Consider the following 18,899-nt stretch of genomic DNA (forward strand, 5'->3'; position numbering starts at 1 on the left):
TTGAGGTCGTGGGCGACACTTTCTCGGATAACCGAATATGGCCGTGACCTCTTGATGAATCTGAACTAACACAAACTTAGGTATGCTACGGGCTCACGTGCTATGCTGAAGGCCGGGTTAAATATGAGAGAAGGGAGGGGGCTGGAATGGTATGTTTGTTTGGAGAAAGTTTTGGAAAAAAAAGATTTTCCTTATTTTTTTTTTTTTGTCTCTTTATTGTCCGTTTGCTCTTTATGAGAGGGTGTCTGTGCCTTGTGTACGGTCGCCATGGAGGGGACTACGCTCAAAAGTTTGAGAACCCTCACAGTAGGAGGATTCACAGTTTAACATGTCAACAGAGAAAGGAAAATCAGAGCCCCGTCCACAGATTTGACGATGTTTTCGAAATGAAAAATATGTAAGGCTTTCTTCTGCGTTCTGACTACAGAGATAGAAAAACTATTGTTGTATGGGAAATTATCGCTTCTTGGAAGAAAGAGAGGAAACCCTCTGAATATTATAGTTACTTTGGATGAATTCGTTTATTAAAATAAGTGTGTCTGTGTGTGTGTGTCCCGCATTCCTGCGGGAAAAGTAGATGCCTTGGGGATATCCTGGAGGAATAGATCCGGCGTTTTATTTCCCCCTCTTGCTTTATTGTGTATGTAAGTATATGACATACAATTTATGTGCCCTTTTCCCCAATAAACCACCCTCTGTTTTTTTCCATCATTCTCTAGTTTCCCCTCCAGCGTTTGGTCTTTGAACCGCTCGTCAACAACAAAGAACAACAACCAATAGACTGTCCCAACAACCGAGGATAGCTGTGAATCTCATTACGTAAAATTTAAGGTGAGCTTGATAAACAATTCTATGCAATTTGCTGCAACCATGTTTATTGAATTGTGTAACGTCGTAGAAATCTGTTTGACGTGAGAGACGAGCTGACTGCAGAGCCTGCCAACCGATTGGCTCACTCGGTTGACACGGTATAGAGCCATCGAGATGTTTGCGTCTGCGCCAAACGTCGCAGACGGAACCCCGTTAACTGTGTGCCCTATAGGAAAACCCCGACGAACGAAAGAAAAAGAAAATGAAAATAATAAAACCGGCAGTGGCAGACTAGCCGCTTCCGATTCGACCGTGGATCGTCCTGTCTTCACCAACTCTCTCCGACACAAGGAACTACTGTCACTTGATTATTGTCGTCGTGCCGTGATCATCGATACAGTCCATCAGGCAACTCTATCCGCTCCGGGTTCTTCATCCCCCCCTTTTTTTCAAACCCCCTCATCACAGTGCGTCGGAAACGAAAACAACAAGCAACGATGATTAGCTCACTATGGACACTGTGCCAAACGTGCCCGTCCGTCACCGGCAAGGTAACGATTACACATACATTAACTAGCAGTAGACAATGAAGAAGTTAACAATACTCGAATCAAACCAACATCGTACATTGGCTGATATCGATTATTGATTAAAACTTGACTGTTGCCAATACCAATGACATTGATACTGTTGCTGACTCCTTGACATGAAGGAGATTTTGATAAGAATAAGGAAACGATTACTGTGTTCTCAAGTGATGTAAAAGCTATGTTTGTTTTGTCGAATCTCAATTCCGGTGTGCACCCACTTTAAGACGGGCGTGACCGCTACCCCGATCTCTCTGTTCCCCCGTCAGTTCATGGATGGCTGCCCCCTTTCTTCGTCAGCAAGAAAAGGGACGATCCGGCATTTTATTTCTTCAGTCGATTTCGCCGTCATTTGACGGTTAACGTCGATGCGATCGACACGGGAAACGAATCAGACGACAAGAGAGATTTCTTCAAGCTGATAGGGAAAAGAGAAAAAAATGCAGCAATAAAGGTTGATTACATCATACCGATCGATCAAGTTTAACTGAGAAAAAGCAACTCTTTCTAGCCCCAGTAGAATTACCTTCGTGAAACAGTTTTATTTATGATTACAGGTCAATTGCACTAAAGTTTGATTGTTGTTCCCTATCGACCGAATTCCGTAGCCACTCTGCAGCAACACCCCGTACGTAGCGTTCTAAGAAAATGAAATTGACAGATCCATCATGAATGACGTTGATATTATCAAGAAAAGTGAAAAAACAAAAGAGGGGGATAGAAAGAGATAGATTAGTACAATGGATTGAAGAATAACTCTGGCAGCCGTGTTTAGCTTAGAGGGAGGAGTTTTGTGGGCAACGACCATCCCAGGAACTCATTATTTGATCCATTGGCCTCGTCGACAAGAGGCGAGAGAAATAGCTATTCTTTGAGGATTTTCAAATCATTCGCCGAGATAATGGGAGTCAAGCCAGAAAAGCGTGGCAGGAGAGAAGCAGCGATTTTTTTTCCACGTTTCGCGAATAAAATTTGTTTTGTCTACACTTGGTGTATGGCATGTAATATCGATCCGCGTACCCAACCTCCTTTCTCTGGGGCTCTTCCATAACCTTCCCGACAGCAGAGCACATCGAGTTTTATACCGGCTGCTCGCAACACAGCGGCGGGACTGCAGACCCCAACGCCGCAGTCCCCAAATGCTTTCCCTGTAGTTTCTATTTATTTTCTCTCCTTTAGACTCATAGAGTTTATATACCGAATGTTTCTTTCTTTCTTTATTTCTGTAGACAGTAGCGTAGATGCACTCTTGAGAATGGTCTCATGCAAAAAGTGTACACCCTTTGATATCGGCCTGTACACATGTGTATTTGTGCTTATTGTACTTAACAGATGCGTTACGGATTGAACAAATGGCAACTGGCTGCAGAAAATCTTTAATGTTCATTCTATTTAATCTATTTCCATTAGCATTTCTAACGATAGTATAGAACTAAGCTTATTTAGACGTTGTCCACTTGGTCTGCTCGGATGTGACGTTTTTCTAATCGAATTAGCACTGGCTCCCATCACGTTATTGGCGCACGTTGCGGGTGTTTCCGTATAATTCAGACAGTCCTTTTTTTTTGCAAGAAGAGAGGAAAGAAAAAAAACGGATCGATTTCTTCTAGTCGAAAGGGTTTTTTTTTGTCTGTGTAGTGTATTAACAACCGCTTGATTTGTTGGACAGGTGAACTTTTCCTGGTGGCAATCATTTGTGCCTCCTATACCTTTTTTTTCTTTTATCTTTGTCTTCCATCAAAGGAGATTGGATAACATGCTCCAGTTAATTCGCCGACATTTAATGATGATTGTAGACAGTCAAACCACGCCCTTGCAGCCCCCTTTTTCATCGACGCCATTTTCTCGACCCCTTTCTCCTTTTTTTCGAGAATGAAGACTCTTCAACCTCAGGCTTTTTTTTTTTTACAATCTACACTTCAGTTGGTCATTCGCCAACCCCATGCGCACACACTGACTTGACGAAGAGACAGATGGGGGCGGTCAATTAAGACCATCGACCTCTCGATCGTGAATACGAAATTCAGGCACAAGAAGGCCAGCAGTCGGGAAAGGGCTAAACATTGTTTGCTTGTTTTTCTTACCGTTTCAAGAACTGTATTCTTATTCGACCGTCAGATGGCGTTTGACTAAAATTGATCTTTCTAAATGTTTTGGCGGGCGCCCTTCATTCGTGCTCCATCCGCAGACAAAGTTGCCTTCTTTATTGCCTGTACCTGCTAGTTTATTTTGACAATATGGCGGCCACATTGGAAATGTAACTTGAATGGTAACTCTAACTAGATTTCCTACATGTTGGCGCAATATTTTGAGGCATTTCTTCAATAGTCTTTCCTTCTTCTTTCCTTGAGATTTTCAAGGTCATTTGTTTGACTACTGTTTGACTCGATTGCGGAAACATAAAACATGATAATCGGAAAAAAACGCGAAGCAAACGGAAACAGAAATGTCTGGGAAATAGTGGAAAGTCAAGCAGAAAGCGTAGCAAATCAGATCGTTCTGCAAGTGACATTTGCTGATGCATTTACGAGCTCATTATTTGTTTAGGAACGAAAACTTTTTCTCTGCCAACTTATTGACAAACGGGAAAAAGTTAGAATGGCTAGACAATAGAGCAGAATCATAGAAAATGATAAGACAGACACGTCGAAGCTTTGGCACATGTCGGATGTCACGGATCGCGTCCCTTCGCTGTTCTTTTCTTATACAACAACTTTTTGTTTTATTATTCTAGTTTTGTTTTTGTATAGTGGTGCTGCTCTTGATGTTTAACCACTTCCTTTACATTTTTCTTTTTCTGGTTTCTTCGTCCCATCCATCCTGGATACGACTCACGTGACGCCAGTTGGATGGCAAGTATCGTTGGACTGAATACCGAGATGTGCCGACCGCCGCCAGAGTCATCGAACACGCTCCACAATGTTCAGGTAAGTTGTTGCATAGAGGAAAAATGTGAGACTTGATTTGTTTCGTAAATGTTGAACTGACAATATGATAACAAAAGGGCTGGGAGGTTAGGAAGAAATGAGTTCGTAGGGGGGCGGTAATTTTTCAAAAATAAAAACTTGGCCACACGAAGAAGTAATGGCTTAACTCCGCCCATTAACTCATCCCCTTTTTTAATATTCCCATCGCTGGACGTTGGCGTCGAGAAAGAGACGTCGGTTCAGCTTGCGTGGAACCCCGAAAACTGCCGAGGCGTAGCTTTTCCTGTCTCACGTGGACTGGAAATGAACAAGAACAATAAAATATGTTTTGCTCTTTCTTTAAAAACGAAACACCTGCGCTAGAAAGTTGTTGAGGCGTCGCGACGCTTAGCTGAAAAGGACACGAAGTGAAAGATAAAAAACAGTCATAAGTTTTATTCAACTAAAGTCACGGTCGAGAAACTTTTCTTTCTACGTGGCTTTTTTTCAACTACGGTAGTACGACGCTCCTCGACGTTCGTATATTCCACCGCCTGAGAAAATAAAAAAAACAAATAAAAAATTCGTGAATGATTTTGTAAACAATTCAGCCGTCCGATGGCGCGTCAGTAGTTGCGCTCGTTTGGGATTCGTGCGCGTCGACCGGAAAGTCATTTGGTATTCGGATTCTGCGCCTCGAGAAACGACGACGACGACGCCGGTGTGGACGCAGAATAAACGAGTCGCAACGTTAGTAACAAACAGGACGACAGAGACACACAGCAGCAGCGTGGGTTGCCTTGAAACGCAAAACAAAAGTTGACGTAGAAAAGAAAAAAGTTTTTGTTTTCATTCTTGTTTGCGCTTAACCAGTTTATTATAGAACATTCACTGAAGGCGATCGGCCAGTTCCAAAGCTCATCGTGTTTTACTAGTGTCCTCGCTTCATTTTTAGGAGGTGGGTGGGCTTTTTTCGAGTTTTTACTTTTTTTGGGGGGGGATATTTTTTACGCCATTTTGAAATTTAAAAACCAAGTGCCAAACTACCAATCTCGTTAGTGTATCTATGTGAAAAAAAAACCCAACGTTTTGTAATTGAAATCAACGCGTCCGCAGATTCGCTCGAGGTAAGTTGATTTAGATTTTGAATAAATCGAGTGCTGCTACTTGTTGGTATTTACTAGTACCAGACACGAATGAGTCAATATAGACGAACATGGCGTCTATTCATTTATTATACGTCATGTTTCGTATACTCATTGTCGACAGCCTGACTGACTTTTTATTGATTGATGAATGTGAGTGGCGTACGTAGATGGGGTTGGCCTATGGCGTCGTCCATCTTCTATACATCCATTTGTCGGCTTTTCTTTTAAACGTATTGCTGCTGCGTGTTTTATTAGCTCAAGCATGAAACGATGTTTTACATAAGCAGGACTAAGCTCTCCCCTTTTATTTTATCTTTGTCAATCTTTTAACTTTCTTTTCTAGCGTCCAAAAAGCTCGATAACTCGTTCCCTTTTTTTTTTTTTTGAAAAACAAGTCGATCAATAAGAATGTCTGCAAAGTGTCGCGTGCGTGAGCATTTAGTTTCACGCGTACACAGATTGGCGAAAAAAACTTGTGACGGTGGTTGTCTAAACTCTTAATCGTCCATCACCATATATCATCGATTCATTTTTCAACAATGCTTTCCCCCCACTAAATATATCAGATGCGTTTTGATGTATTGCAGCGCTCCCTGTTGGATCAACACTTTGCGTGAGCTTTCGCAAAAGGCTGTTATCCAGCGATAGCAAAAATAGAGAAAAAGACTTGGCCACGAGAATACCGACCAGCAATGGCGGCTAGGTGTATGCACGGAGATCGATAATCGATGGTCTACGGTATGCACTCCTGCAGTCGTCCGTATGAAACTGGTTAGGATATTATAATTCACTGATCTATTTTTTTTTTCAAAGGGATTGTGAGCTAGAAGTAAGACAGTTTGTTGTACTTCCTACAGCTCTGACGAAAGACATGGGAGAAAACGCTAATCAATATTTCATAGAGAAGAAGGTGGGCGGAGCGGAATCGGATGCGTGCCATCTGACGGGCGGAATGGAAAGAAAAGCGCTGGAATTCGCTCCGGCTTATTATGGTTGTAGCTAGAGGACAATAACCTCAGGGAAAGGTCTAAAGAGCGAAAAAAGGGCAGTCATGTGTATCATTTGCTAACGCTCACTTTCTCACTTGGACATTTTTCTTTTTTTGCGAATGGAACGGAAAATTTGGATGGCGGAACTGAAAAGAGACACGAAAATTCGAGAGAAAATAGGAGGCCATGTCTACGCCGTGATGTTGTTCACACGACTGACCGCAAATGAACGACGAACGTGACGTGCACTTGAAAAAAAAAGGGAATGGAAAGTTGACCTTCTTTTGTATTACGTTTTTTTGTTTTTTCTTACTACTCACACACACGTGATCGTGTGATCTGTGCTCAGCCCAGCGTTCGACAGTTTTCCCCGTCCGTGTATCCTGAGCAATGTTCACGGTTTCTTGGATGTAACGGCATCCGGTCAGTCAAGAGAGGGCATTCTGTACACGAAAATATTGAAATGACGCAACAACGCACGACTATTTTCATTTCTTTAGAGCGTGAGTTAGGCATTAATAAAGCTAGTTTGAGTAGTTTTTCTTTCGAAATTAAGTACGTTGATGCCGACAACTGATATGCTCAGCCGATTACTATCTCTCGTGCAAAGGAAAGCTCTATTTAATACATTAGTAGTAGAAGCGTCGGGTTTTCCGAGTTTTCTCACGCTGCGCCATCCCCCGTCCAAAAAATGACACGCCTTCTTCCCTCGCTCCCTGACGACGTCGTACAACAATCAGAAAAAAAAGGGAACCGCAAGACATTTTTTTTTTGTATTCTACTGATTCAGTCGGTACACGTGTGTGAGTTGGAAACCCTACCTCGCCAGTTCTACCTAAGCTTTTTTTGTTCTTTCTCTCCCTTCTTCTCTTAATTTTGTTTGGTTTCTATTAAACTTCTTTTTTCTCCACCTTCCCAACGAAAAAAGAAGGGGGAGGGGATCTATTTTCCTTTGCCTTCTTCCGTCGTATGATTCTATCCCGCCATTACAATTTGTCCGTTCAACTCGTCCAGTTGCCACTGAGCTATAGTGTTTGTTTTTTATTAGTGATTTCCCATTTTTGACGTTTTGTTCTCTTGTGTCGATATGCTCCCACCTTTCACGACGCGTCCGATGACAGGGCATTCGGTCACAGAATCCTCTACGAGAGTTCGAAAGGACGGAGACGACTTGCAGCAGGATTTGACGAGTGGAGGAGTTCATGATTTCATGGAACCCACTCTAGCTATACCTGCTCACTTGAAAATCGACGTAAGTTTTTTATTGCCATCCCCCTAATCTATGTCGTTGTGCTATATACTATCCCGTTTCATTATTAAGTAACCCCACGCGCGAACGTCTCGTGTTACTGCTGTACGTCTAAAATTATCCCAACGTTGAAGCCCCATTCAATCTGAATGTTGATCTCATTGTGCAGCATATTATTGTGTGTAGCGAAATGCTGGTTGACTTTGTCTCATTGACCAGCATTGCTTTTACCGTGATAATTGGCCGTAATCGTAATACGCAATTAAACGCGATTTTTTTTCCGCGTCCTTGTGTGTGAATGGGGCTTGCAACTGTTTCGTTACACGTTTCTTTCTTTTTATGATGACTTCACATTGTGACCAATTTGTCGTGACTTGCATAGCTTTCTAGAACTTGCAATCAGTACTCACGTTCAGAATTTTCCAACTTAAGAAGCAAAACACGTACAAAAAAAAGAATCGAAATTCCCTTGAAACAAAACACGAAAACAAAATATGCAGAATCAGCTGTATTTGCAAGTGTTGCGAAGAAGTCAGTCAGAGGGGCCTCATCAGCGCAGCACTCTCGGAGGAGGTGGTGGTGTAGCAGCGTTCGAACCAGGTCCCATGGCCGCCTGGGTACACGGAAGACGACGTCATTTCACCGAGCAGCAAAGACCCGAACATTGGCTCGCTCCAGCTGTAAGACATTATCACCTCCCTCTCCATCCGCCCCTTAAAAACAAAACATGAGCACTGTTTTTGTTTCATCCTCCAATGAACTTGATTCGCCGTGTAAAATGTGTGTTCTAATGTAGTATCGTTAGAAGTGAATGAGCCAGCAGTAGAGTTTGCATCTTTCATTTTATTTTAGTAGAATGCAAATTGTTTTCTCAGCATGTATGTTCCCCTTTTAGATGAGATTGACAAATTCATTTTGAATAGGTGAGCAGGGTTTCATCGTAAAGCACTGTAGCTATTCATCTGAGCAAATTATTGAAAACGAGGAAGAAGAAAAGGGTTGGAACAAGTTCAATGTTTTCCGTACGCAATTGATGATGGAGCTTTATTTCCTGAGGGAGGGGAGATGCTCTTGTTAGCGGGGTTTCTTTAATGTGACGGCCAAGACGCACATTTCTCCCCTCTTCCTAATTTTCTACCACTATCGCCTCTTAATCAGAAACTCTTTTTTGTTGTTGTTGTGCTCTGTTTTGCTTCCCCGTATATTCCTATGTTTCTTCATTTCTTGCCCCCTGTATGAGCTCTTAGTTTTTTGTACTTGTCGCTTTCGATTGGTCCTTCCGTTTGTATTGTGTAGTAGAGGCTGTGTAAAGAGCTTTTTTTGTATCTTTGGCTAGTCCTACACGTACACAAAAGATTCCGTCTCTCTTGCGCAGATGACACATGACTGATGATGTTTCCTTTTTCTTTTTCTTTTTTTTCATGATCTTCCATGTTTTATCGTGTGGTCGATGATCACAGGGCGCCGCTGCAGCTGGATCTTCATCTGCTCTGGCCGCCGAGAGTCGAGCAGGAGCTTCCAGCTCCTTCCTTCAGCAGCAAGAGCACAATCATAAACGGGTCGTCGTCGTGGCCGGCGAGACGACAACAAACAAGAGGACCATTACAACCGGCTCTTCTGAGTATCAACTTCAATTCGCCTGGCCACCACCTTCAGGCAAAAACATTGCTTATAACAGCAATTGTTCATCAGCCTTTGCTAACGCCCGCAGGATGCCAGAATCACTTGACAGTCTCTTGAATCACTCTCATGGTAAGTCATTTCCTAACTGTTTTAATGTATTCATAGATTAAAAGTTATAATTTGGCTGCTGGGTTTCAATACGCAGTTGACTGACAAAATGTCGTCCATTTTCATGGCTGAGTTTTGGGAGGAAACTGGAAAAGTTGAACATTTTCATTCGAAAGTTCTTCAAAGTTTCAACTAGGCAAACAGCTGATTGAAGTGAATGTCGTTTGGTTAAGTCTCTAAAATTTAGTTGAACGTGTGATGATGTAGGAACTAGTCGGGGATATCGCGTCGTTACGTGGGTACTCTGTGCGTGTCGTGTAATGTACATAATGTAGTGTCACGTTTTACGAACGATCCAGATGAAAACCCTAGTTTTCGGCGTGAGCTCAGAGATAAAACAAGTACATTCGTTGCTTAGCAACTCTTTACTGCGTTTCGTACGGCAAAAAGAAACACAAATTACTGTGAGTTCCGAACTTTGACGTCTTTTTTTCCTATGCTCATAAATGAAATAGGCTTTATAATCCAATCGAAGCAATCGAATCAAAAGAGTTTCACGTTTCTTTAGGTGGGTCTTTTTCATTGGCCGCCATACAAAACGTAGACAGTGCGCTCTTTGTACACCAGATAACGCATCTAGGCTCTCCCGCGTGATAACCTATCCTTTCTTGTGGATCGCTGCTGCCACCGCACCGTCGGTATTGATTTTCTTTCGGGAGGAGGTCGCAGTAAAAGCCAGCGAATTTTGCAAGGGGGGGGGGGGGAGTTGTTTGGTTTTGGTTGGAGCTATTCCTTTTTTGTTCGTTTCTTGTTATTGGAAAACGCAGCAGACGAACGATGGTGTTCTGATGCATCTCCCGGCAGGATTTGTTGTGTGTCGGGGCAAAATAACGGAAGCAAGTACCGCACCCTAGTCAATAATAGGTTTCTGTCTTATTCATCCTTTCGCTCGAAACAGATTTTTTATGCGTCCTGTAGTCCGCTCCATATATGCAGCATGTGTAGTACCTAAATTATATAAATAACTCGTACACGTCACGGATGTGACTTCTTTTTCCGGCCACGTCATGCTAATGATGTTTAACTGTTTTATTTTTCTTTTGCACCATAAAAGTTTGGATTGTAATCTGGTTGTTTTCGGTATTGCGACAGATGGAGACAGGGAAGCAGCCGGACTTTTGAGTAACAGCAGAATCAACAATGGAACTGGGACAACAACACGCAGCCAGGAGATGGTCTATCACGCGGCCGAAGAGCTTCTCCTAAATCACCAAGAGCAAAATGAACTTTCCGATGATCAGCCACGCAGACGGTCAGTGAACTCTACAGATATCGAACCATTGCGTCTCGACGGTATAACTATATGTTTACAAGGGTCTACCTGTACGTACGATCGATCGTCTTATTCTTGACTTTCTAAACATGGCGTTCGTGCGTGTTGACCTTTTTTTGTGCCGTTCGCTGAAAGGGCAACAACAGCGCAAACGTATAGAGTTGGACGATTTTCTAAATTGACGTCTGCACTTTTGTTACTTCTGTTGTTGTTTTACCAACGATATGTGTGGACTTGCATCTGATTTCCGTGTCCCGTTTCGTACTAGGCGCTACAAGACGGAATACAAGAAAAAATTTCGACCATTTTCACTCTACCAGTACGTCGATGGCAGGTTCCAGAAATCATCTTCGGATAAGATTCCCATGTCTTCGTCCACCGTTGACGGCGGGCCGGCAACTGCCCCTCCGCTTCAATCTGATGGCATTAAATTGGACAAGGATACTTGGTACGGCGAAGTCCTGGAGCTTAGGAAGAAAGCTGGAGAATACAAAGTAAGTCTTTGCAGAGACACACGATCGTTTGTGCAGAATACGTAAGAAGATGCAGGATAAAGTTTTAACATAACCCTGCAATGGAAGGCTTATAAAGTTAAGACTGGAAAATGTCGTAAAAGATCAATACGATAGAGAGACTTAAATTGATGCGTAGGCAATGAATTGAAACGTGAATATAAAAGAAAATGAATCTGTCCTACAGTATCGAGGTTTGGGCGGAGAATTAATGTCGGATCACATGGCCGATCTGTACGCTAAGCAGATGGACGTTTGGGAGCAAGTGTCTCGCAGGAGCTCGTTATCCGCACTTGCTCTGGCCGCTACAACGCCTAGGTACATTTTATCGTGATGACGAGAAATTAAACTGTTTATTTAAATCGATTTCTTTCTTCTTATAGACCAGGGTCAGAGAAAGTGGAAACGACTTCCGCAGTCAACAGCAAACGTGGCTCGCCGGTCAAGACGGCATCGCCGCAGAACTCGTCTAACCGTCCGGGACACGCCCAACCGTTGGTCTCGTCTTCTCGTAACAAGGACAACAACGCTCGTAACAAGGTAGACTACTTAATCGGATTAGAAAGGCAATCAATGGAACACATTATCATCTCCTCTTCTTCTGCGGAAAAAAAAAAACAGGGAAGTGATTCGGCTGAACGAGCTAGGCGTGACATGAGTCAGCATCGTTCCGTTTCTTCTGGTAAAAACCCGGCAACGGGAAATAGTTTGACTTTACTTGCGTCAGCGGTAAACGAATAATTGAATTGTGAATTTTTGCGCATTTTTTTTTTTTTGTGTTGCAATTGCAGAAGGCAGCAAATCGAGATCCAAATCTGCCAAACCGGCAAAATCACCAGCCCAGCAAAGCGGAAACGGAAATGTCACATTGGCTATTCGTCCTAGTCTGGGTAAATTGATTATGAATAATCAACTCCATTGCTTAATTCAATCACTTTGGGTAATCCCACCTTTTAATCTATAATTTTTTGTGTATTATGTTTAGGTGCTATTTTCCATCCAATCAGCCGACCTCCAGCTCGATCTGCTTCACTCGGTCCGGAACGTCGCATGCCTAAATCCGCTTCTTCCAATACGACGGGAGGAACAATCGGATCGTCGACTACCAAGACTTCGCCTGTTAAAGCCCGTCCAGCACACACTAATGAAGGTACACACACACATCAATCATTTCTAGTACTATTCATTTTATACCACCAATTTTGAAATAAAAATCAGACGGCGTGCAACCCATTGTGGTAAAAAAGAATCAGAAAGTTTCCATTATTGCTGGCGAAGGCAAAGAAAACATCATCGTGGACGAATCTTCAATGACCGTTATCGAACAAGAGCCGTTGCCGGCCTTAATTAAGGCGCTTCCCGAACCGACGCGAGTCAAATCGCCCGAACAGCTGGTCGTCCGCTCTCCCGATCCGGTCAACTGGACCGTACCGCTGGACACGGGCAAAACTTTCACCGTCACGCAGAACATCCGTGGAGGAGAAGGATCTCGGCCCCATTCGGAACTGAAAGTTTCCATGACAGTCCGTCCGCTACCGGTTCCTGCCGCTCCAGTTCATACAGTCTTGACTCCGATTGTGTCGGTCATCACAAAACAACCGATCCAACAGCAGCAAGAGCCTCCACTCTCCGGTGCTCCAGGTACACCTCCGCACGACTCCCTTGGCTACTTTTCAGAGCCGGAAATCATTGTTGAATGTGGCTCGTCGTCTTCTGATATCTCGAACGTGTAGATTAGTTAACGCTACGGTTCCAATTTTATGTTCTTATTTACAACATTTTTTTATGATTTCGGGCAAAGGGATTGGTTCACTAATGAGAATTGATTTCAATTTGAGTTTTCTTGCGTCTTTTTTTTTCATGCAAAATTTTAATCCGTTTTTTATTTGATTTTATGTTACGAATTGCACCCATTTTTCTTTCATTATGTTTTTATTATACCTTTCCCCATCAGCTTTTATTTTTTTATAATTTGGCTATTGATCTTCTAATTATGATTTTTTTTCCAAATTAATTTCTTCTGTTCTTTTACATTTTTCGCTTTTTCATTGTGTAGTTTCTTCTTTTGTCAATGGATTGTAAAACGACGATTCACTATTACAATACATACAGCAAGCCTTCTGTTTTGTGTTTGTTGCATCTTCTTTGCTTGCCAGTAATTGATCATTTATTGTTTGTAATCAATACTTCATTGTTTCCCTTTACAATCAGATGAAAATGCTGATGTTACAGCTTCTTCAAATGAAACAGAGGACACAAACGAAATGGCTGACGCTGAAGCGGTTAAAGAACTTCCTGCCAAAGATCATCCAATGGATGAGGTTCTGCCAGCTGACGAAGTCCCTCCAACTGATGATGTCCCCGCTGTGACTGAATTAGAAACGAAAATGATAGATGTTCCAGTCAAAGAGATAGAGGAGGATCAGTCAGATTCTAAAGCCGAAGAGATTCAAGCTCAAAAAGAAGAAGAAGAAGAAGAAGAAGAAGAAAAGAAAGAGGAAACCCAAGAAGGAGAAGAAGAAGTAAAGATAGAAAAAGAAACGGAAGAAAAAGTACCAGAAGAAATCAAAGAGATTGAAAGCCTTCCAGAGAAAGAGAAAGAGCAAACTGGCCCCGTCAGTGATCCTCTTGACACGGCTGCTGTCTTAGGAAAAGCGCCATTGATCGAGGAACTGCCGGCTGTCGTTCCCGTCGAACCTGTGACAAGTATTGTGCCTGGAACCACTTTGAGACGTCTGGAGGATCCGACGCCTTTCCTATTCTCACGGCCCGGCACGCTGGGCAGCCTCACAGCTAGTCAATCCTTCGCCGGCACGTCCCTACCCGATACAAAGCCTAAAGCACCTCGTTACCGAGTGCTCGAAGCGCCTGGAATGATGAACGATCCAGTTGTAGCTCACCCAAAAGTTCACGAATTGCCGAAACCGTTCCAGAATCCGAAAAATGAGCCATACGAGCAGATGGCTCATCCTTTGCAGAGCAGCACAGCTCCGATGATGACATCGTCATCGCCTTATAAAGGACGTGTTCTCGAGGCTCCGTCGTCGCCGCCCAAAAGCTCTGCGGTCTCGTCATCGCCCAGTGATTCTCAGATATCCAGCCGGTCACTGGCCTCTGACGTCCTAGAGAAAGCCCGCACCCGTTTCGATCGATTCTGGACTAAAAAAGAAAGCGATAAGTAAAGTAAATAAAGAAGTTTGTTCTGAAAAGGGAAGGTAGATCCTAAATGAAAAGCCAAGCGGGAGAGCATTTGAAAGAAAAAAAAATTTTAATTACGTTTCAAACATCTGAAAAATCGACTACGACTAGAAATTTCCGTTTTGCGTCCCGGTGTCGATTTCCTTTTTCTTTTTACATCATATTTACTTTGATCCATATATAATAGTAGGTTATTTATCAAATTTATAAAAACTGGCTGGCAAATTACGCGGAGCTCTTCTCGAATGAATTTTTAACGACGACGATGGCTATCTTAACCGGCTTCTTCTCAGCGCTTATTTGTTTTGTTTTTTCAGGACACCAGAAGATAATTAACATATAATTGCCTGTATTTGTTTCGTTTTTTTTAAGTTTCTCAACATCTCTTATGTATGTGTTCTGGTACCAGTAGATTGATGGATCCTTCCACGCCAATAGGCGAATAATTCTGAAGACAAACGTTATAGGGATTGATGAATTAAAGAGCTGATGCGCCTCCCTGCTGCTTGTGAAAAAAAAGGTGTCAATTTTATGGTATGGCTGTCCACGAACAAGAAGAGAGCTCAAGAATATCATCAAGGTGTTAAACGGCCCGCCTTTGGCTCGATGTGATGGAGACTGGAGAATTAAGGCGCAAAATGAAAGCCACGAAACCGATAAAAAATTGGAAAGGTTAACGGGTGTGAACTTTATAGGATCTCAAAATTTGATTGTTTTTTGCTTATTATTACAACGTCATGGAGAGTGCAGGGTAGATGGAACTGTGTTTATTAGTCCACTCTCTAGATACAATACACCTATCTATAACCCACGCAGACGTCTTGTTCCTTTCTATTTCTGCAACTTGAGTCCTAAAGACGTGTACCAATCTTGGTTTTCAATCACGACGCTGCTGTTGTTGCCTTCGATCTCAATAATCGGCTGACCTTCTTCATCGGTCTGATATTCGAACAGGCTACATCCGTTGTTGGTCACGACATTCGCCATCTTCATTTTTTCCGGCGTGACTACGATCGATCGAGCGGTGACACGAATGCCAAAAGGGCAATCTACTGGAACTTTCAACGTCAGCGAGCCGTGAATGACGCGAATCGAGGAATTTTCTTGCAGCTGACTGATTTGAATTTGATGTTGGCCTTGGCCTAGCTGAGCATCCAAACTGCCATCCATACCAGCTGGGGAAAAGAAAATCAAACTAGAATTTACTACAGTTCACGTATGAGACGGCTGTCATGCTTACAAGCAGTTAGATTTCCAGTACTCGTGATTTTCACATTGCATTTTCGATGCAGATTTTTCAGCGTGATGTTGCCCGTTGCAGAAACGAAGCGCGATTCGTCCGAGTACACTGATTCTGCCGTGACATTTCCTGAATTTGTGGCCACTATTAGCGCGGGTCCTTGAAATTTATGACCGTGAATGTCCTGGAATTATATCACTATTAGTTAGGATGCCTTTTTATGAAACAAAAGCTATGGTTCATTAATACCCCACTGCCACTGTGGATGGTAATTCTTCCCTGAGAAAGGCCTGAGCATTTAACATTGCCAGTTTGGGTGAGTAAACTAATAAAATCTCCTTTAAGGCTATTAGTGGTGATGTCTCCAGATCCAGTAGTGATTCTCACTGATGCTGATTCCATTGATTCAACATGAACATTGTTATGTCCCAAAATATTTGCAGAATCAACATCTAAAACATAAAATGCAGATGATTACTAAATGTGTTGAACTTAAAAATTAAGACACAATTCCTACGATATTTTATGGGGATGCTGATTGAACAGTAACTTTCTTTTGGATGATAAACTTTGTTGGTATGTAAAGAAATCTTTTCGTCTTGACAAAGTAGCTCTGGGGCTGTCTGTTCAGTTTTTGAATAAAAGCTACATATGACTTTATTCATGTCAGGAAACATATTTGGGCATGTAGGCTTGATTGAGACATCAAGATCCAAATTATTAAGCTCGAGGTAACCATATGGATTCACGGTTTTCTCGACGGTTTTAACGAGTTTGATGTCGTCTTTCTGATGTATGCAACTTGTTCGTAAATGACGAAAAACGTTGAAAGCAGATGAATTTTTGTTCGTATGAAAAACGGCGTTTCGCCTTGAGATCGTTTTCAGGTGATTAATTAAACTTAAACTGTTCCTATTTATAAACACGGGCATGGCGAGGAGATCTGGATCAAAATTTAACAGACAAAACACGTAACACAGAAAAAAAATGTGTGTTAAAAACGCTGAATAATTTGTTTTACTCTCTTCTTTGCCGCAGTTTTGTTTTCCTTACAGACGATGCAAAGCCAGCGACACCTATTGGTCTGATCATCAACTCTATAGTAGCAAACTGAAAAATTCGTAAAGGGAAGTTGTTGCAACGTTGCTCGTCACGAAACTCTTCACGATATCCTGATCGTAAAATCTCCGGCAAAATGGCCTCCAAAATCTTGCGAGTTTCGCCTATGCTGCTGAAATTAGCCAATGGTTCATCCTTGGTTAAGGTAAGAATACCAATAGATCTTTTTTCCACTTTAAGTTATATTCTTATTCATTCAATAATCGCATGTTTGAGGTTGGAATACCTTTTAACACAGTGTAAGAAAACTAAGTAATCCTCTGATAAAACCACTTCCTTGCATGTAGAATTCCACGAGGCTTAGGGCTACTTCGGCTGCCCTTAATTACGAACAAACATTGGTTAATGTTCCTCCAACTAAATTAACTGTGCTGGACAATGGTTTACGAGTAGCTTCAGAGGACAGTGGTGCCCCTACTGCCACCGTTGGAATCTGGATTGATGCCGGATCCAGAAACGAAACCGAAGCCAACAATGGGGTAGCTCACTTTCTGGAGCATATGGCATTCAAGGTATTGAATAACATAATTTAATTCCCCAGAGCTTTTGCTATAAAGTTACATTGATAATAGGGCACTGGCAAACGCTCTCAAACAGACTTGGAGCTTGAGATTGAGAATATGGGAGCACACCTGAATGCTTACACTTCTCGGGAGCAGACTGTCTTCTATGCTAAATGCCTGTCTGAAGATGTTGGTCGCTCCATCGAAATTCTGTCCGACATTCTCCAGAACTCCAAGTTGGGAGAGCCAGAGATTGAACGTGAACGCGGTGTTATCTTGAGGGAGATGCAAGAGGTTGAGACCAACTTGCAAGAAGTGGTTTTTGACCATCTTCACGCCACTGCCTACCAGGGAACTCCTTTGGGTCGCACAATTTTGGGCCCAACCAAGAATATTCAGTAATAACATACGCTTCAAAATCTTATAAATCGAACATTTTTTAAATTATATTTTTTTGTCAAGGTCGCTCTCTCGCAATGACTTGGTAGAGTACATCAAGACTCATTACGGTGCTTCTCGTATGGTTTTGGCTGCTGCTGGTGGTGTTAAGCACGATGATCTCGTCAAGTTAGCCCAAACACATCTTGGCTCTTTGTCTACTTCCTTGGATAGTAAAGCTGCTCTGCCAACCCACTGCCGATTTACAGGTAATAGCAAAATCAGAATAAGTGATATTTGCCTCGTCGTTAAACCCATTATATTTATTTAAGGATCGGAAATTCGGGTTCGTGACGATGACATGCCATTCGCTCACATTGCCATCGCCGTTGAGGGCTGTGGCTGGACCAACCCCGACAACTTCCCCTTGATGGTTGCCAACACGATCATCGGCTCGTGGGATCGCTCTCAAGGTGGTGGTGCTAATTTGGCCTCCAATCTTGCAAGCTATTCTGCTCAGGCAAACTTGTGCCACTCTTTCCAGTCTTTTAACACTTGCTACAAGGACACTGGTTTGTGGGGCATCTATTACGTTTGCGAACCCATGAAATGCGAAGTAAAAATATCATTTTAGAATAAAATAGTGCATTTTCGTTAAGCTCTTAATTTCTGCTTTTCGCAGTCAATGCTTTTCAACATTCAAAGCGAGTGGATGAGGCTGTGTACAGCTCCAACCCCGACTGAAGTGGAGCGTGCCAAGAACCTCCTCAAGACTTCGATGTTGCTGCAGCTGGACGGAACAACACCCGTCTGCGAAGACGTAGGTCGCCAGATGCTCTGCTACGGCCGTCGTCTCCCCCTCCACGAACTTGAGGCCCGTATTGATGCCATCACCCCGGCTGACGTTGGAGACGCATGCAACAAATACATTTATGACCAGTGCCCAGCCGTGGCTGCTGTCGGTCCCATTGAAAACCTTCCCGATTACAACCGCATCCGCTCGTCCATGTATTGGCTTCGAGTATAAATTAGTATCGAAGAGAGAGAAGGAGAAGAAAAATACAGCTTCGTCGTAGTGGAAAATTTTCCCCCAGTTTGAATTATCAAGATGTGCTGTTGCTGCTGTAAATATATGGGATTCAAAGATCTCTAAGCTTCAAGGTATCACGTTAACTTTTTTTATATTAAAATTATTC

At 42.6% G+C, this 18,899-nt stretch overlaps 3 protein-coding genes and 1 long non-coding RNA gene across 6 annotated transcripts; 3 read left to right on the top strand and 1 right to left on the bottom strand.

Moving 5' to 3' along the window:
• Positions 1-31: 31 nt before the first annotated feature.
• LOC130689522 (uncharacterized) lies at positions 32-779 on the top strand. Its single transcript, XR_009000754.2, has 3 exons — positions 32-80; positions 578-644; positions 720-779. It is a non-coding gene; the product is annotated as an uncharacterized LOC130689522 (long non-coding RNA).
• A 327-nt stretch (positions 780-1,106) lies between these two features.
• Positions 1,107-15,091, top strand: LOC130688910 (uncharacterized). 3 transcript variants are annotated; one of them, XM_057511931.2, is made up of 14 exons: positions 1,107-1,361; positions 4,243-4,324; positions 7,562-7,692; positions 8,190-8,369; positions 9,150-9,441; positions 10,573-10,732; positions 11,022-11,247; positions 11,453-11,583; positions 11,649-11,805; positions 11,887-11,947; positions 12,057-12,155; positions 12,251-12,415; positions 12,484-12,906; positions 13,477-15,091. In XM_057511931.2, the coding sequence occupies exons 1-14, from the start codon at positions 1,308-1,310 to the stop codon at positions 14,445-14,447; spliced, it is 3,132 nt and encodes a 1,043-aa protein (XP_057367914.1). In that variant the 5' UTR covers positions 1,107-1,307; the 3' UTR covers positions 14,448-15,091. The 3 variants fall into 3 exon arrangements, with proteins under 3 accessions (XP_057367914.1, XP_057367916.1, XP_057367924.1); XM_057511933.2 differs by lacking the exon at positions 8,190-8,369 and having other exon boundaries at positions 1,108-1,361; XM_057511941.2 differs by lacking the exons at positions 1,107-1,361; positions 4,243-4,324 and adding an exon at positions 5,287-5,430.
• Positions 15,092-15,215: 124 nt separating this feature from the next.
• LOC130689179 (uncharacterized) lies at positions 15,216-16,743 on the bottom strand. The gene is made up of 4 exons (XM_057512203.2): positions 16,221-16,743; positions 15,953-16,155; positions 15,704-15,887; positions 15,216-15,638 (listed from the first exon to the last, which is right to left on the bottom strand). Exons 1-4 carry the CDS (start codon positions 16,633-16,635, stop codon positions 15,295-15,297), a joined length of 1,146 nt encoding a protein of 381 aa, XP_057368186.1. The 5' UTR covers positions 16,636-16,743; the 3' UTR covers positions 15,216-15,294.
• Positions 16,744-16,805: 62 nt separating this feature from the next.
• On the top strand, positions 16,806-18,847 carry LOC130689129 (mitochondrial-processing peptidase subunit beta-like). Its single transcript, XM_057512151.2, has 6 exons — positions 16,806-16,967; positions 17,110-17,334; positions 17,395-17,723; positions 17,788-17,972; positions 18,036-18,319; positions 18,386-18,847. Exons 1-6 carry the CDS (start codon positions 16,899-16,901, stop codon positions 18,728-18,730), a joined length of 1,437 nt encoding a protein of 478 aa, XP_057368134.1. The 5' UTR covers positions 16,806-16,898; the 3' UTR covers positions 18,731-18,847.
• The last annotated feature ends 52 nt before the right edge of the window (positions 18,848-18,899 follow it).

The sequence above is a fragment of the Daphnia carinata genome, chromosome 7, assembly GCF_022539665.2.
Source record: "Daphnia carinata strain CSIRO-1 chromosome 7, CSIRO_AGI_Dcar_HiC_V3, whole genome shotgun sequence".
Lineage (NCBI taxonomy): Eukaryota > Metazoa > Arthropoda > Branchiopoda > Diplostraca > Daphniidae > Daphnia > Daphnia carinata.

Excerpts from the sequence above, each read along its gene's own strand:
- LOC130689179 (XM_057512203.2), bottom strand. The coding sequence starts at position 16,635 with ATGCCCGTGTTTATAAATAGGAACAGTTTAAGTTTAATTAATCACCTG. Across the intron at positions 16,156-16,220 it reads CAGCATCCCCATAAAATATC|ATGTTGATTCTGCAAATATT; the intron begins GTAGGAATTGTG and ends TTTATGTTTTAG. Across the intron at positions 15,888-15,952 it reads CCATCCACAGTGGCAGTGGG|GACATTCACGGTCATAAATT; the intron begins GTATTAATGAAC and ends ATATAATTCCAG.
- LOC130689129 (XM_057512151.2), top strand. The coding sequence starts at position 16,899 with ATGGCCTCCAAAATCTTGCGAGTTTCGCCTATGCTGCTGAAATTAGCC. Across the intron at positions 16,968-17,109 it reads ATGGTTCATCCTTGGTTAAG|AATTCCACGAGGCTTAGGGC; the intron begins GTAAGAATACCA and ends CCTTGCATGTAG. Across the intron at positions 17,335-17,394 it reads TGGAGCATATGGCATTCAAG|GGCACTGGCAAACGCTCTCA; the intron begins GTATTGAATAAC and ends CATTGATAATAG.
- LOC130688910 (XM_057511931.2), top strand. The coding sequence starts at position 1,308 with ATGATTAGCTCACTATGGACACTGTGCCAAACGTGCCCGTCCGTCACC. Across the intron at positions 11,248-11,452 it reads AGAAAGCTGGAGAATACAAA|TATCGAGGTTTGGGCGGAGA; the intron begins GTAAGTCTTTGC and ends TCTGTCCTACAG. Across the intron at positions 11,806-11,886 it reads ACAACAACGCTCGTAACAAG|GGAAGTGATTCGGCTGAACG; the intron begins GTAGACTACTTA and ends AAAAAAAAACAG.